Source organism: Phyllostomus discolor, chromosome 14 (assembly GCF_004126475.2).
Source record: "Phyllostomus discolor isolate MPI-MPIP mPhyDis1 chromosome 14, mPhyDis1.pri.v3, whole genome shotgun sequence".
Classification (NCBI taxonomy): domain Eukaryota; kingdom Metazoa; phylum Chordata; class Mammalia; order Chiroptera; family Phyllostomidae; genus Phyllostomus; species Phyllostomus discolor.
Window position 1 is genome coordinate 1,178,599 of NC_040916.2, and position 15,473 is coordinate 1,194,071.

The 15,473-nt window shown below is 36.4% G+C and overlaps 1 protein-coding gene across 2 annotated transcripts in view; it reads right to left on the reverse strand.

The window, feature by feature from the left end:
• Window positions 1-15,473, reverse strand: part of SPTA1 (spectrin alpha, erythrocytic 1) — a 185,993-nt gene that overhangs the window by 35,203 nt on the left and 135,317 nt on the right. For both annotated transcript variants that reach the window (XM_036015014.1, XM_036015013.1), the window contains exons 37-42: window positions 10,452-10,572; window positions 9,543-9,664; window positions 8,348-8,480; window positions 7,838-7,936; window positions 6,684-6,846; window positions 6,022-6,098 (exon numbers count right to left, since the gene is read on the reverse strand). In XM_036015014.1, the coding sequence (XP_035870907.1) occupies window positions 6,022-6,098; window positions 6,684-6,846; window positions 7,838-7,936; window positions 8,348-8,480; window positions 9,543-9,664; window positions 10,452-10,572 (715 nt within the window). The remainder of the gene's footprint in view (window positions 1-6,021; window positions 6,099-6,683; window positions 6,847-7,837; window positions 7,937-8,347; window positions 8,481-9,542; window positions 9,665-10,451; window positions 10,573-15,473) is intronic.

Sequence of the window (15,473 nt, forward strand, 5' to 3'; positions counted from 1 at the left end):
GAGCTCATCCCTATCCTTCACAGACTATTCCAAAAAATCCAGAATACTGGAAGACACCCAAACTCTTTTTATGAAACAAGCATCATCCTAATCCAAAAACTAGATAAAAACACAACGAAGAAAGAAAACTTCAGGACAATATCGCTGATAAACATAGACGCTAAAATCCTGAACAAAATATTGGCAAACCACATCCAACAATACATTAGAAAGATCATACACCATGACCAAGTGGGATTCACCCCAGCGATGCAAGGATGGTTCAATATTCGCAAATCAGTAAATGTAATACATCACATAAACAAAAGCAAAGACAAAAATCACATGATCATATCAATAAATGCAGGAAAAGCATTTTATAAGGTACAGGACCCATTTTTGATAAAAACACTCAGCATAGTGGGAATAGAGGGAGCATTCCTCAACATAATAAAGGCCACATGTGAGAGACTTACAGCCAACATCATACTCAATGGGAAAAAACTAAAATCTTTTCCACTAAGAGCAGGGACAAGACATGGTTGTCCACTTTCACCACTGCTATTCAATATAGTATTAGAAGTTTTAGCCACAGCGATCAGACAAGAAAAGGAATTAAAAGGCATACAAATTGGAAAGGAGGAAACAAAACTGTCATTGTTTGCAGATGACATTATATTGTACCTAGAAAATCCTATGGACTCTGCTAAAAAACTGCTTGACCTAATAAACAAATTTGACAAAACTGTGGGATACAAAGTTAATAACCAGAAATCAAAGGCATTTTTGTATACCAACAATGAAACAGCAGAAACTGAAATCAGGAAAAAAAATCCCATTTGATATAGCAACAAGAAAAATAAAGTACCTAGGAATAAATCTAACCAAGGAAGTAAAAGACCTGTATACAGAAAACTACACAACACTGATGAAAGAAATCAAGGAAGATACAAACAAATTGAAACGTATACCATGTTCATGGGTTGGAAGAATTATCATCAAAATGTCCACACTTCCCATAGGTACTACAGATTCAATGTAGTACCTATTAAAGTACCAATGGCATATTTCACAGACACAGAACAAACAGTTCAAAAATTTATACAGAACCATAAACGACCCCGAATCCTGCTGCAATTTTGAGAAAGGAAAGCAAAGTAGGAGGGGTCACAATACTTGATACCAAACTGTATTACAAGGCCACTGTCATCAAAACAACCTGGTACTGGCATAAAAAAAAGCACATGGACCAACAGAACAGAACAGAGAGCCCAGAAAGAAGCCCAAGTCTCTATGGTCAATTAATATTTGACAACGGGGGCAGCAACACAAAATGGAGTAAAAACAGTATCTTCGACAAAGGGTGTTGGGAGAACAGGACAGCTACTTGCAAAAAAAAAAAAATGAAACTAGAGCACCAACTTACACCACACACAAAAATAAATTCAAGGTGGATAGAAGACTTAAATATGAGCCATGTCACCATTAAAGTCCTAGAGGAAAACATAGGCAGGAAAATCTCAGATATTTCACGCAGCAACATTTTCACTGATACGTCCCCCAGAGCAAGGAACATAAAGGAAAGAATAAACAAATGGGATCTCATCAAAGTTAAAAGCATCTGCACAGCTAAAGAAAGCAGTATAAAAATGAAAAGAGAACCAACCATATGGGAAAACATATTTGCCAATGATACCACAGACAAGGGTTTAATCTCCAAAATATATGAAGAGCATTTACTACTCCACTCTAAGAAGACAAGGAACCCAATTAAAAAATGGGCAAAGGACTTGAACAGACACTTCTCCAAAGAGGACATATAGAGGATCCAGAAACACATGAAAAGATGCTCAATATCGCTAGCTATCAGAGAGATGCAAATTAAAACCACAATGAGATGCCACTACACACCAGTTAGAATGGTCATCATAAACAAAGCAACAAACAAATGTTGGAGAGGTTGTGGTGAAAAGCGGACCCTAGTGCACTGTTGGTGGAATTACAGACTGGTCCAACCACTATGGAAAACAGAATGGAATTTCCTCAGAAAACTAAAAATGGATCTTTTGACCCAGCAATTCCACTGCTAGGATTATATCCTAAGAACCCTGAAACACCAATCCAAAAGAACCTATGCACCCCAATGTTCATAGCAGCACAATTTACAATAGCTAGGTGCTGGAAGCAACCTAGGTGCCCATCAGTAAATGAATGGACCAAAAAACTATGATACATTTACACAGTGGAATTCTATGCAGCAGAAAAAAAAGAAGGAACTCCTACCCTTTGCAACAGCATGGATGCAACTGGAAATCATTATGCTAAGTGAAATAAGCCAGTCAGTGAAAGACAAATACTATATGATCTCACCTTTAACAGGAACCTAAAGAACAAAAAGAAACAAGCAAAATATAACCAAAGACACTGAAATAAAGAACACACTGACAGAATTCAGAGGGGAGAAGAGAGGGAATTTCATGGGAATAGGGGGAGGGTTTACAGGAACAAGTATAAAGGACACATGGATAAAAACTAGGGGCGGGTGGAAATGGGAGGGAAGAGGAGAGGGCTATGTGGGTGGGTGGAGATAAAATTAAAAGATAGAAAATTGTACTGCAATAACAATTAAAATAAAACTTAAAAAAGAAAGAAAGAAAAGATGCTCAGCATCACTACCCATCACAGACATGCAAATTAAATCCGCAATGAAATACCACCTTACAATGGCCATCATAAACAAAGCAACAAACAACAAGTGTTGGAGAGGATGCAGACAAGAGGGAACCCTAGTGCACTGTTGGTGGGAATGCAGACTGGTACAACCACTATGGAAAACAGTATGGAATTTCCTCAGAAAACTAAAAGTGGATCTGCCTTTGATGTAGCAATTTCACTGGTATGATTATACCCTAAGTGCCCTGAAACACCAATTCAAATGAACCTATGCACCCCAATGTTCATAGCAGCACAATTTACAATAGCCAAGTGCTGGAAGCAACGTACATGCCCATCAGTAAATGAGTGGATCAAAAACCATGGTATATTTACACAATGGAATTCTACGCAGCAGAGAGAAAGAAGGAGCTCCTACCCTTTGCAAGAGTATGGATGGAACTGGAAAGCATTATGCATAGTGAAATAAGCCAGGCAGTGAGGGACAAATACCATATGATCTCACCTTTAACTGGAATATAATCAAGAAAAGAAAAAAGAAAACAATAAAGAACAAGAGACATTGAAATTATTAACAATCAAACAATAGGCAAATGGGAGTGGGGAGGGGACTATGGGGAGCAGGGTTTTCAGGAACTACTATAACAGACATATGGGCAAAACCAAGGTGGAGGATGGAAACAAGGGAGGGAGGTCAGTTTGGCTGGTGTGGAGTGGGAATGGTGTGGGGAAAATGCAGACAACTGTAACTGAACAATAAAGTAATTTAAAAAAAAAGAACTATCAAGTTTAAAAAATAATGTATTTCTTAACTGCTCATTTACTCAATAGTTTCTCTGTTCCAGGGACTGTAGTATGGAAGAATACTTGATGATATAGGGAATGATAATATAGACTGTAAAAGATACTTACAGTATGATTTTAAATATTTCATGTGAAAAAGGAGTGTGTATACACATACCTACAAAAAAATAAGACTGGAAAGATATTCTAAAGATATTAATAAGGATTATATCTGAGTAGTCGACAATTTATTTCTTCTTTGTGCTTTTCCACATTTATCACATTTTCTATGATTACTTTCTATTCTGTAAACTGAAAAATGTATAGGAGACCATTCTGTGTGGCATGGGCCCAGCTCCCACTTGGAGATGCACAGGACCCACGCCCACAGATAGGTTCTCCTGTGGGGAATCAGGCCTACATTATACCTAGACTGCTATGAGGATTGCTTTTGCTAAAACTCCCTCACCCTGAATCAAGAAAGCAAGTGCTTACTGTAACTTCCTAAAATCCATGCTAAAACTCCCCAGTATGGAATGTAACCAGTTCAACCACTTTTCCCTTTTCATTTGCAAGTATCCTTCTTTTGTGATGTTATTAGCAGTAGCATCTCCTTTGTTTTCTGTAAAAGGTAACCACCAAAAGCCAACCTGTGCATAGTAAATGAGGACCATATTATAATGTGCCCAGAAAAGCAATAAAAGCTTGTCAAGGCAAGGGTCAAGGCTTTTTCTCCTCTTGAGAGAGAAGCCACACCATCCCTTTTCCTCCACAGGACTCGGTAGTCCATGTGAATTTTTCATGTTTCATCCACAAAGTCACGGTCTGCATCAAAAAAGTATCTCAAAAATGAAAGTATGCTGTGTTCTAGATATATCTAGTAAATCTTGAAGCATTTATTTAAAAAAGAAAGATGAACATTTCATAATGAAAAGCATCAATTTCTCAAGACGTTTACATAATGCAAAATAATACAACTTTTAACCTAGACTCAAAATATGTAAAATTAATAAGCATTTAAACAACATAATTAACAAAATCTAATAGGTGATATAATTAACTGAAAAATATACCTTCTTTCTTTTTTTGTAAATTAACTACCTTTATTTATTGTCATTATTTATACTTGGCTATGTTAATATGTATAAACGTTATACAAAAACTATTCACCAAAATAGGCCATTTTATGGTGTGGACCCCAGCCAGTGGGGTCCACGACATTGTGGATAATACATGACAAATTCACATGGACTACTGAGTCCTTTGGAAGAAAAGGGATGGTGCAGCTTCTCTCTCAAGAGAAGAAAAAGCCTCAGCCCTTGCCTTGACAAACTTTTATTGCTTTTCTCAGCAGATTACATGATGGTTCTCATTTACTATAAATCAAGTTCCTAAATATTCTAGAATATTTTTAAAAAATAAAATGAGATAAATCAAATATAAATACCACAACAGTAATTAAAAACTTCCAAAATGTTTGAAAATTAAATAATACACTACTGAATTATCAATGGATCAAGTGAGAAATTAAGTGAAAGAAAAATACCCTATAATCTCACCTATAAGTGAAACTTAATCAACAAAACAAATAAGAAAGCAAAATATAACCAGAGACATTGAAGTAAAGGGCAAACTGACAGTAACCAGAGGGGAGGAGAGAGGGAGATCATGAGTGAAAGAAAGAGAAGGGTCATCAAGGAACATGTATAGAGGACCCAAGGACAAACAAAAGTAGGGCAGGATTAAGGGTGAGAGGTGGGAGTTGGTGGGGTTGGGGAAAGTGGTGGTGGGGGGGGGATGGAGACAGCTGTACTTAAACAACAACAAAAAAGATTATATATGTTAAAAAAGAATTTAAGTTGGGAAGAACATATTTAACTGAATGATAATGAAAATAATATATAATATTTGTGAGATGCAGTTAAGCTTTACTAAAAATGTTATATCCTTAAATCAACATATTAGAATGGAACAATGGCTAAACATTTGAGATAAGTTTTTTATACTATATTTTTAATTTTTTTTATAAATTACTTTATTGTTCTTCAATTACAGTTGTCTGCCTTTTCTCCCCACTACTCCCCCCCACTATATAGGAAAACATATTTACCAAAGATACTTCATACAAGGGTTTGATTTCCAATATATATAAAGAACTCATACAACTCTACTCTAAGAAGACAATGGCTAAACATTTGATAATCCCAATATCCATCTTAAAAAATTAAATGAAGTTATCCTTAGGAAAGTTAGAGAAGATGATAAAGATATAAAGATAGTAAACAGTTATTAGTGGAATATAATTCACACTATGACAGAGAGAAATTAAAAAAACACAAGTTGGTTCCCCAATAAAAATTATAAACACCTATTGCAAGATTAAGTAGAGAGAATAGGGAGGGAGAGACAGAGAGTGACAAAAAAACTAGCAAATTATCAACATCAGGAAGGAAGAGGAATAATATTATAGTACCTACAGAAAATAAACTGCAAAATTTAGGAATGGAATAATTTTATTTGTTCAGCTTCTGTGTGATATGGGTGTTGGCCCTCACTGGCATCAATTAAATGCAACAGTGCTCTTACCTGCTTTGCCAGGAGGGTGAGGAAGGAAGTGAGGTCTGCACCATTGCCATTGCTCTTCAGGCTTGTTTCCTTCTCAGCTAAAAAGGAAAGATAATTAATAAGATGGGAAAGATACTTGGTCTTGTATTAGTCTTGGTAAGGAGAAAAGGAATATGTCACAAGAAAAGGAACAGGTCACAAGAGAACCTCCAGACTCTCAAAGTTGGTGATTCAGTGGACTATGAGAGCATTAGAAATCAATGGATTGTTTTTATAAACTTGTTCAGGATAAAACTGACTGAAACAGAGCCAGGGTCAAGATAATTTCAGAGTGTTTCATAGAACAAAACAAATTACATATCAGACATAAATTACAATTAAATCAAACAGTTTATTTCTTAGAATGCTTTGTAATGGTCCTATCTTTCTGAATATCACATATGAAATCACTAATTCTCAAAAAGATGTTCTCTGGTAGTTAGTCACACCCCCACCATGTTTCTGTGTGTGTGTGTATTTTCATATATGTGAGTGTGATTGTAATTGTGTCTTGAAAGGACAGGTGTCAGTAATGAAGGGAGCATGTTTCTTTACATGGTAAATGAAAAAGCCCCAGAAACCATTCTATAAAAAAATTATCATTGTTTCTGAAACCTCAGAACCAGGGCCTTCATGTATCATACCTATCCAGGCCTCCACCAAGTCAGCCTTCCAGTTGAACTGCTGAAAGGCATAATCATCTTCCAACTGCAACTTCCAAGAAGCTATGGCCTTGGCCAGAGAAGGTGTCTTTTCATTCAGAGTCTCTATCTTGACAGAAATCCTTTCCTTGTACTCACTTTCCTCCTGCAGCACCAATAGTAATAGGAGAAAGAGACATTAAGGCAAAAAATGTGAATTCTTTAGTACTACTAAAAAGTTGTTATCTCTCCCTTTGAAACTCTATAACTACACCATCTAGATCTAGTGAACTTATTCTATTATCCCTTTATGCCCCAGATGGTTATTTCCAACACATCATTTAGATAATCTTCTCAAGCTTGTTCATGTAAGTGAGATCTTAGTAGGTGTATGCATCTAGAAGGTATGAAGTCATCTCTGTTTAGGGTTCTTCCTATAGCACCTACATCAGTGACACTTTGTAAAAACAAGCATTTAAATAAAAGAATGATACTCAGATTACAAGTAGGTTTCCAAATGGTCCTTCTCCCTAGAGGCTTACATAGAATTTTTCTACATTCTTACAATATTCTATGACTAAAGTGAGTCATTTATAAAATATTCATAAATACCATATTGTGCATGGGATGAGTGTGTCAACAGCTAATTTATCAATAAGGCTTACTTTCATATATCTATACAGGTATATAAATATATGTGGGTATATATATGTATCTTATTGGTATTTTATTGATTTGAAAGAAAGGCAGAGAGAGAGAAAGAGAAAGAGAAAGAAAGACAGAAAAACAGACATCATTTTGTTACTGCATCCAGTCAGCATTCACTAGTTGACCCTTGTATGTTCCCTGACCAGGGATTGAACCCTTGACCTTGGTGCCTTGGAACAATGCTATAATCAACTGAGCTACCTGGCCAGGGCTCAACAACTAATTCTAAATAAATATGAAGGTTGTTCTTATTAAGACATTGAAAATATAATTTTTAGAAAACCATAATTAAATAAATTTGCTAAGAACCAAAACAATAATAACAAAGGGGCAACTTAAATAAGATAATTAAAATTCTACATATAATTTTAGCACTGGTCATGAATCTATATTTGGGCCAATCCCTTTTGAAAATAAAAATTTGACCTGAAATCCCTGTAGTCTCTCACCTTATTCAAGATATCTCTTCCTTGAGCACACACATTTTGCACTCGGGCCTCATGGACAGCAAAATCATTAACCAAAGCTTCCTGCTTCTTTAGCAAGCTCTGCATAAATGAATAAGTGAGAATCAAAACATCTGGATAATCTATCCCACTAATAATCTGTTCCCAAAATTCTTCACTTTTCAAAAATGACAAACTTACCAGAAAAAGAGTCAAAAGAATATGCCAACATTGTTTCTAACTTACCATATAACCCTATGGTCTTCTGGATTTTGAAATAAGAGTGTTGATCAAGGTAATACATAAGGGTTTGTCCAGATTGAAATGTATACATTTCTATGAAATACTACATCTACCAGAGAAATATCATGTATCAAGAACATCTTATATTAAGAGCTTACCTTGAAGTCTTTTTGTCCCACTAGGAGCTTTTAATTTTAAAGGTAAAAACACTGACTAAGAAGAGGTTCATATTAAAGAAAAGAAAATGAATCTCTTCAGCCTATTGCTCACCTGAGTAGCAGCCAATGTGTCTCCAGAATACCCTTGGGCAACCATTTCTTCCTTTTCATTGATCCAAGCTTCCTCTTCCTCAGCATTCTCCATAAATTGCAAGTATTCTAGGGACTCTTCCAACCGAAGCCCTCTATAACAGAGCAGTACACCCCAATAAAGATAAGAGAAAATTAGCAAGCAGTGGAAGTGGAGCCAAAGGTCACAATCTCTCAAGGCAGCCGCAGTTGAACTGGACCACAGAACAAGTGAGTACATAAGTGTCTGCTAGTCAGCTGTGATGATCATCTCTGGACAGGGGAAGACCCTTGACCCACAAGTTCAGTTTTGTGGCCTCATCTACTCTCTAGGATTCTTTGTGGGGTAAAGGAAATCTTGTCCAAACAGCCCTGGCTGGTGTGGCTCAGTGTATTGAGTGCTGGCCTATGAAGCAAGGGGTCGCTGGTTCAGTTTCCAATCAGGGCACATGCCTGGATTGCAGGCCAGATCCACAGTAGGGGGCGCACAAGAGACAACCACACATAGATGTTTCTCTTTCTCTCTTTCTCTCTCCCTTCCACTCTAAAAGTAAATAAATAAAATCTTAAAAAAAAGAAGCCAACAAAAAAGTAAAAAAATGCCAAGACTTTGGAGTTGGAGAATAATAACAGTGAAGCAGAGTCTCTTACTACTCTAAAACTGTCTTTCTTTTTACACAACATAGGCTCTACAAAGTGCAAAGTACAAAGTGCTTATTTCCCAGGAAGAAATGTCTTTCTATTACCAACATACATGAAATTTTAGGAAGAAATTATTTATTTGGTTATATATTATTTTTAAATGCATGGCTATAAAGGAGAAAATCTTCCTTTTACTCTTAAGTGCTGCACACAATGCTAAAAAGGGGGCAATATAAGAAACAGACATGTGGCAAATAACCTAGTATAAAGGGTAACATACTTAGGCCAATAATGAGAAAAGACAATTGCAAGTAAGTGTAGGGAGTAGAGGTATATTTAGAACACAAAGGCAGCAATCACTCTACCTGGGTCTAAATGGGAGAAAGCTTCAAGGAAGACTGCATTTGAGGAAGGACTTGGAAGATAGAGATATGTAGCTAGGGAGAAATGCTGAGGAAACACTTAAGTATTCTCCTCAACAATAGAACAATACTTGCAACACAGGAAGAGAATTTTGACTCCAATACCCAACTCACCGAGCCTTAGTCAACTCTTTGAGCTTTTCCCAGTGTTGAACAAACTGAGTCAGCCGCTCCTGGATCTCCTCTCGCTCCACAGCAGCCTTGTCTCCCAGCCCCTCTGCCATATTCAGCACATTCTGAAGAATACCCCGCACCCATGTTGTGTTATCCCACAACCTCTCCCAATTTATATACAGTTCTCTGGCAAAGTACCTAATTAGGTTATTTCTTTTTTTTAAAAAATGCTTAAAACATTTCTTAGTTTTATTACTATATTTTATACTAAGCTTTTTTTATTGTTCAATTACAGTTGTCCCCATTTTCCCCCATGCTCTTCCCTGCCCTACCCACCCCATCTCTCCTACATTCAATCCTCCTCCCCGCTGTCCTTGTCCATGGGTCCTTTATAGCCAAATTATTTTTTAACTCTATGGTAATTGGGTGGTCTTAAAAATCCTGGAAGAATAACAAAAGCTGTAGTAACATTTATCATGCTAAACTAACGCAAATATTTGGAAACATACATTGGCATTTGTACTAAGATACTCTGCATGTTCTGCCTCATAGATTATTCATACTCATAGTGTGACCTTGCTGCCAAGCCAGAACCAGAGTTGCCTTTTTTTTTAATATGGCTCAGCTTAAGTACAGCTTTTCCTAATGTTCTAACCTGCATCCTGTCAACAGTTGAGACCTGGAGTGTTAAAATTGCTCCTTCTAGGAAAGAGCAGGGCTTCCTATGTAGAATTCTTCTATTTATAGGATACAAAATGTGGAGGAGAAAGGTACACTTGAATAACACTTCATGACTAACTCTGGGTGACATGCCAATTTCACATTTTGTAGAATCATCCTATTTGTCCATAACGTGAAGGCCTATTAGACTTCTCTGCCCTTCTAGTTTTCACATTTTATTATTCCTACCTGGATGGCAGGTTCATGTGCCTTTAGCTCCCCTTCTAGACGTTTGTGCTTCTTCAGTAAGTTCTGAACCCCCTGTAGGTCTCTCCCATAGTCCTGGGAGCTCACTCGTACCAACTTCTCTCTGCAAATGAGGAATAAAAAACAGAGTTTAAACCTCAGAGGAATTCTAGAAAAATGGTTTTCTGAGAGTGTGCATGGCTGGGGTTGAGGAGGTGGTAACACTCTGGTGTCAGTAATCACAAAGATAATTAGTACCAAAGGCTTTCAGCAAAATTTCTGATTTACACAATTAAAATAATATATTGATTTCTACCATATGCACAGATGTAACAGCCTTCTACTTATTTCCTTTGCCTGTCTAGTTATGTACATTCTCTTCTTTATTTATTGTTCTATTACAGTTGCCCCAATTTCCCCCCTTGCTCTCCTTGCCCTGAAACCACTCACTTCCACAGTGAATCCCCACCCTGTTGTCCACATCCATGGGTTATTTATACCTCTTACTTGACTAGACACTTCTGTTTCTTTCCTCAATATAACCATTCCCCTTCCCACCTGGTCACTTTATGTCTGTTCTTGTCTCCATGCCTCTGGTTCTATTTTGATCATTTATTTATTTTGATAATTAGGCGGCTGTTATAAGATAGATCATATGGTATCTGTCTTTTGCTGCCTAGATTACTTCACTTCTAGTAATACTCTCCAGTTCCATCCACACTGCTGTGAGAGGTAGGAGTTCCTTCCTTTTGCAGCATAGCATTCCATTGTGTACAGCATTTGTTACGTGTAGGTATGCTCCTTCTACTCCCACTTTGCTGAGATTTTTTATTCATAAATGGATGCTCTACTTTATCAAGTGTTTTTTTCAGTGTCTGTTGATATGATCATGTAATATTTATCTTCCGTTTTGTTTATGTGGTGTATTATATTTCCTGATTTGAAAGTATTATTATACCATCCTTGCATCCCTGGGATGAATCCCACTTAATCTTGTTGTATAACATTTTCTTTTTTAAATTTTTTTTATTTTAATGATTGTTCAAGTACAGTTTTCTCCCTTTGACTCCCAATCCAGCCTACACACCCAACCCGCCCCCCTCCCCTCTCATTACCACCCTCCCCCTAGTTTTTGTCCATGTGTCCTTTAAATTTGTTCCTGTAAACCCTTCCCACTCTCCCCTGAAATTCCCTCTTCTCTCCCTTGTGGTCACTGTCACCCTGTTCTCTGTTTCAGTGTCTTTGGTTATATTTTGTTTGTTTCTTTGTTTTGTTGTTTAGGTTCCAGTTAAAGGTGAGATCATATGGTATTTGTCTTTCACTGCCTGGCTTGTTTCACTTAGCATAATACTTTCCAGCTCCATCCAAGCTATTGCAAAGGGTAGGGGCTCCTTCTTTCTTTCTGCTGCATAGAATTCCATTGTGTAAATGTACCATAGTTTTTTGATCCATTCACTTACTGATGGGCATCTAAGTTGCTTCCAGCACCTAGCTATTGTAAATTGTGCTGCTACGAACATTGGGGTGCATAGGTTCTTTTGGATTGGCGTTTTAGTGTTCTTAGGATATAGTCCCAGCAGTGGAATTGCTGGGTCAAAAGGCAGATCCATTTTTAGTTTTCTGAGGAAGTTCCATACTGCCTTCCCTAGTGCTCATACCAGTCTGCAGTCCCACCAACAGTGCACTAGGGACCCCTTTCCTCCACAACCTCTCCAACACTTGTTGTTTGTTGCTTTGTTTATGACGGCCATTTTGACTGGTGTGTAGTGGCATCTCATTGTGGTTTTAATTTGCATCTCTCTGATAACTACCGATATTGAACATCGTTTCATGTGTCTTTGGATTTTCTGTATGTCCTCCTTGGGGAAGTGTCTGTTCAAGTCCTTTGCCCATTTTTTAATTGGGTTACTTGTCTTCTTAGAGTGTAGTCATGTAAGTTCTTTATATATTTTGGAGATTAAACCCTTGTCTGAGGTATCATTGGCAAATATGTTTTCCCATACAGTTGGTTCCCTTTTAATTTTGATACTGTTTTCTTTAGCTGTGCAGAAGCTTTTTATTTTGATGAGGTCCCATTTGTTTATTCTTTCCTTTATGTCCCTTGCTCTAGGGGACATGTTAGTAAAAAAGTTTCTGCATGAAATATCTGAGATTTTCCAACCTATGTTCTCCTCTAGGACTTTAATGGTGTCATGGTTTATATTTAAGTCTTTTATCTACCTTGAATTTATTTTTGTATAAGGTGTAAGTTGGTGCTCCACTTTCATTTTTTGCATGTAGCTGTCCAGTTGTCCCAACACCATTTGTTGAAGAGGCTATTTTTACTCCATTTTATGTTGCTGCCTCCTTTGTCAAATATTAATTGACCGTAGAGACTTGGGTTTATTTCTGGGCTCTCTGTTCTCTTCCATTGGTTCATGTGCCTGTTTTTATGCCAGTACCAGACTGTTTTGATTACAGTGGCCTTCTAGTATAGTTTAGTGTCAGGTATTGTGATCCCTCCTACTTTACTCTTCTTGCTCAAAATTGCAGCAGCTATTCAGGGTCGTTTATGATTCCATATAAATTTTTCCAGTGTTTGTTCTATGTCTGTAAAATATGCCATTGGTACTTTAATAGCAATTGCATTGAATGTGTAAATTGCTTTGGGTAGTATGGACATTTTGATTATATTAATTCTTCCAATTCATGAACACGGTATATGTTTCCATTTGTTTGTGTCTTCCTTGATTTCTTTCCTCAGTATTATGTAGTTTTCTAAATATAGGTCTTTTACCTCTTTGGTTAGGTTTATTCCTAGATATTTTATTTTTCTTTTTGCTATTTGTTGTATAACATTTTCAATATATTGCTGGATCTGGTTTGCCAATATTTTGTTGATGATTTTAGCATCCATATTTATCAGCAATATTGACCTATAGTTTTATCTCTTGTGTCTTTTTCTGGTTTGGGAATTAGGATAATACCAGCTTCATAAAAAAAATATGGAAGTCTTCTGTCTTCTTGAATTCTTTGGAATAGTTTGAGAAAGATAGGAGTTAGTGATTCCCTAATTGTTTGGTAAAATATACCTGTGAAGCCATCTCATCCAAGGCTTTTGTGTGACAGGAGTTTTTTTTTGATTACTGCTTTGTTCACTATACCAGTCTATTCAGGCATTCTGCTTGTTCTTGATTTAGGTTTGTAAGATATATACTACTAGAAATTTATCCAGTTGGCCCAGGGTGTCAAGTTTCTTGGCATTTTATTGCTCATAGTATTTTCTTACAATACCTTGTATTTCTGTGGTATCAGTTTTAATATATTCTCTTTCTTTTATGATTTTATTATTTGACTCCTCTTTCTTTTTTTCTGGATGAGTCTAGTTAAAGGCTTGCCAATTTTACTTATGTTATCTTTGAATTATTCTTTTAGTCTGTATGTCATTTAATTCCACTCTGTTCTTGATTACTTCCTTCCTTCTACATGCTCTAGGCTTTTTTTGTTGTTCCTCTAGTTCTTGTAGATGAAGGTTATGTTGTTTATTTGATTTTTTTCTTTTTCAGGGAGGTTTGTATTGTTATGAACTTCCCTCTCAGTACTGCCTTCACTGTCTCCCATAGGTTTTGGACTATTGTGTGTCCATTTTCTTTGTTTCCAGAAACGTTTTGACTTCTTCCTATATCTTATTGTTAACCCATTCATTATTTAATAGCATGTTATTCAGTCTCTATGAATTTGAATATTTTTTAGTTTTTTTCCTTGAGATTGGTTTCTAGTTACAAGACATTGTGATCTGAGAAGGTGCTTGACATGATTTCAATTTTCTTGAATTTGTTGAGGGTTTTTTTTCATGTCCAGCCATGTGATCTATCTTTGAAAATGTCCAACGTGCTTTTAAAAAGAATGTATATTTTGATTCTTTAGGGTGAAAATTTTTGTGTATACCAATTAAATCCACTTGATCTAGAGTGTTGTTCAATGCCAAAATATCCTTGTTGAATCTTTGCTTGGAAGATCTATCCATTGTTGATAATGGAATATTAAAATCCCGATATATGAGTGTATTACTGTTGATGTCTTTGTTGAAGTCCTCCAAGATTTTTCTTACATATTTAGGTGCTCCTCTTTTGGGTGCATATATGTTTACAGGGGTTATATCTACTTGATGGATTATTCCCTTCAGTATTATGCAGGTTCTGCTTTGTTTCCTTTTTTTGGCCCTTGTTTGAAATTTGTTTTGTCTGATATAAGCATTGCTACATCAGATTTTATTTCATGTCCATCTGCTTGGAAAATTTTTATTCCTTCACTTTCAGCCTGTGTAGATCTTTTGTTGTCAGGTAGATCTCCTCTTGGCAGTATATATATACAGGTCATGTTTTCTTTTCTTTCTTTTTTTATCCTTCAACTACTGTAAGTCTTTTAATTGAAGCATTTAATACATTTACATTTAAGGTTATTATATATAGGAACTTATTTTTGCTATTTTTCCCTTTGTTCCCATCTTCCACCCTTTGTTCCCATCTTCCACCCTTTGTCTTCATCTTCTCAAAGCAGTCCCTCTAGTATCTCTTGCAATGCTGGTCTGGTGGATATATATTCTTTTACCTTTTTTTTTTTGTCTGGGAAACTCCTTATTTTTCCTTCCATTTTACATGGGAGCCTTACTGGGTAGAGTAGTTGGTTGCAGGCCTTTGCTTTTCATTACTTGGAATATTTCTTGCCATTCCCTCTGGCTTGTAGAGTTTATGATGAGTAATCACCTAGCCTTATTGGACTTCCCTTGTATGTTACTAGCTGTCTCACCTTTCTGCCTTTAAGATACTCTCTTTAACTTTAAATTTCTCCATTTTAATAAGATATGTCTTGGAGTAGGTCTCATTGAGTTCATCTTGATTGGGACCCTCTGTGCTTCTGGACTCATGTAACTTTTCTCTCTCATTAAGTTAGGGAAGTTTGTTGTCATAACTTCTTTAAACAAGTTTTCCATATCTTACTCCTCTTCTTCTCCTTCTGGTATTCCTATGATACAGATATTATTAT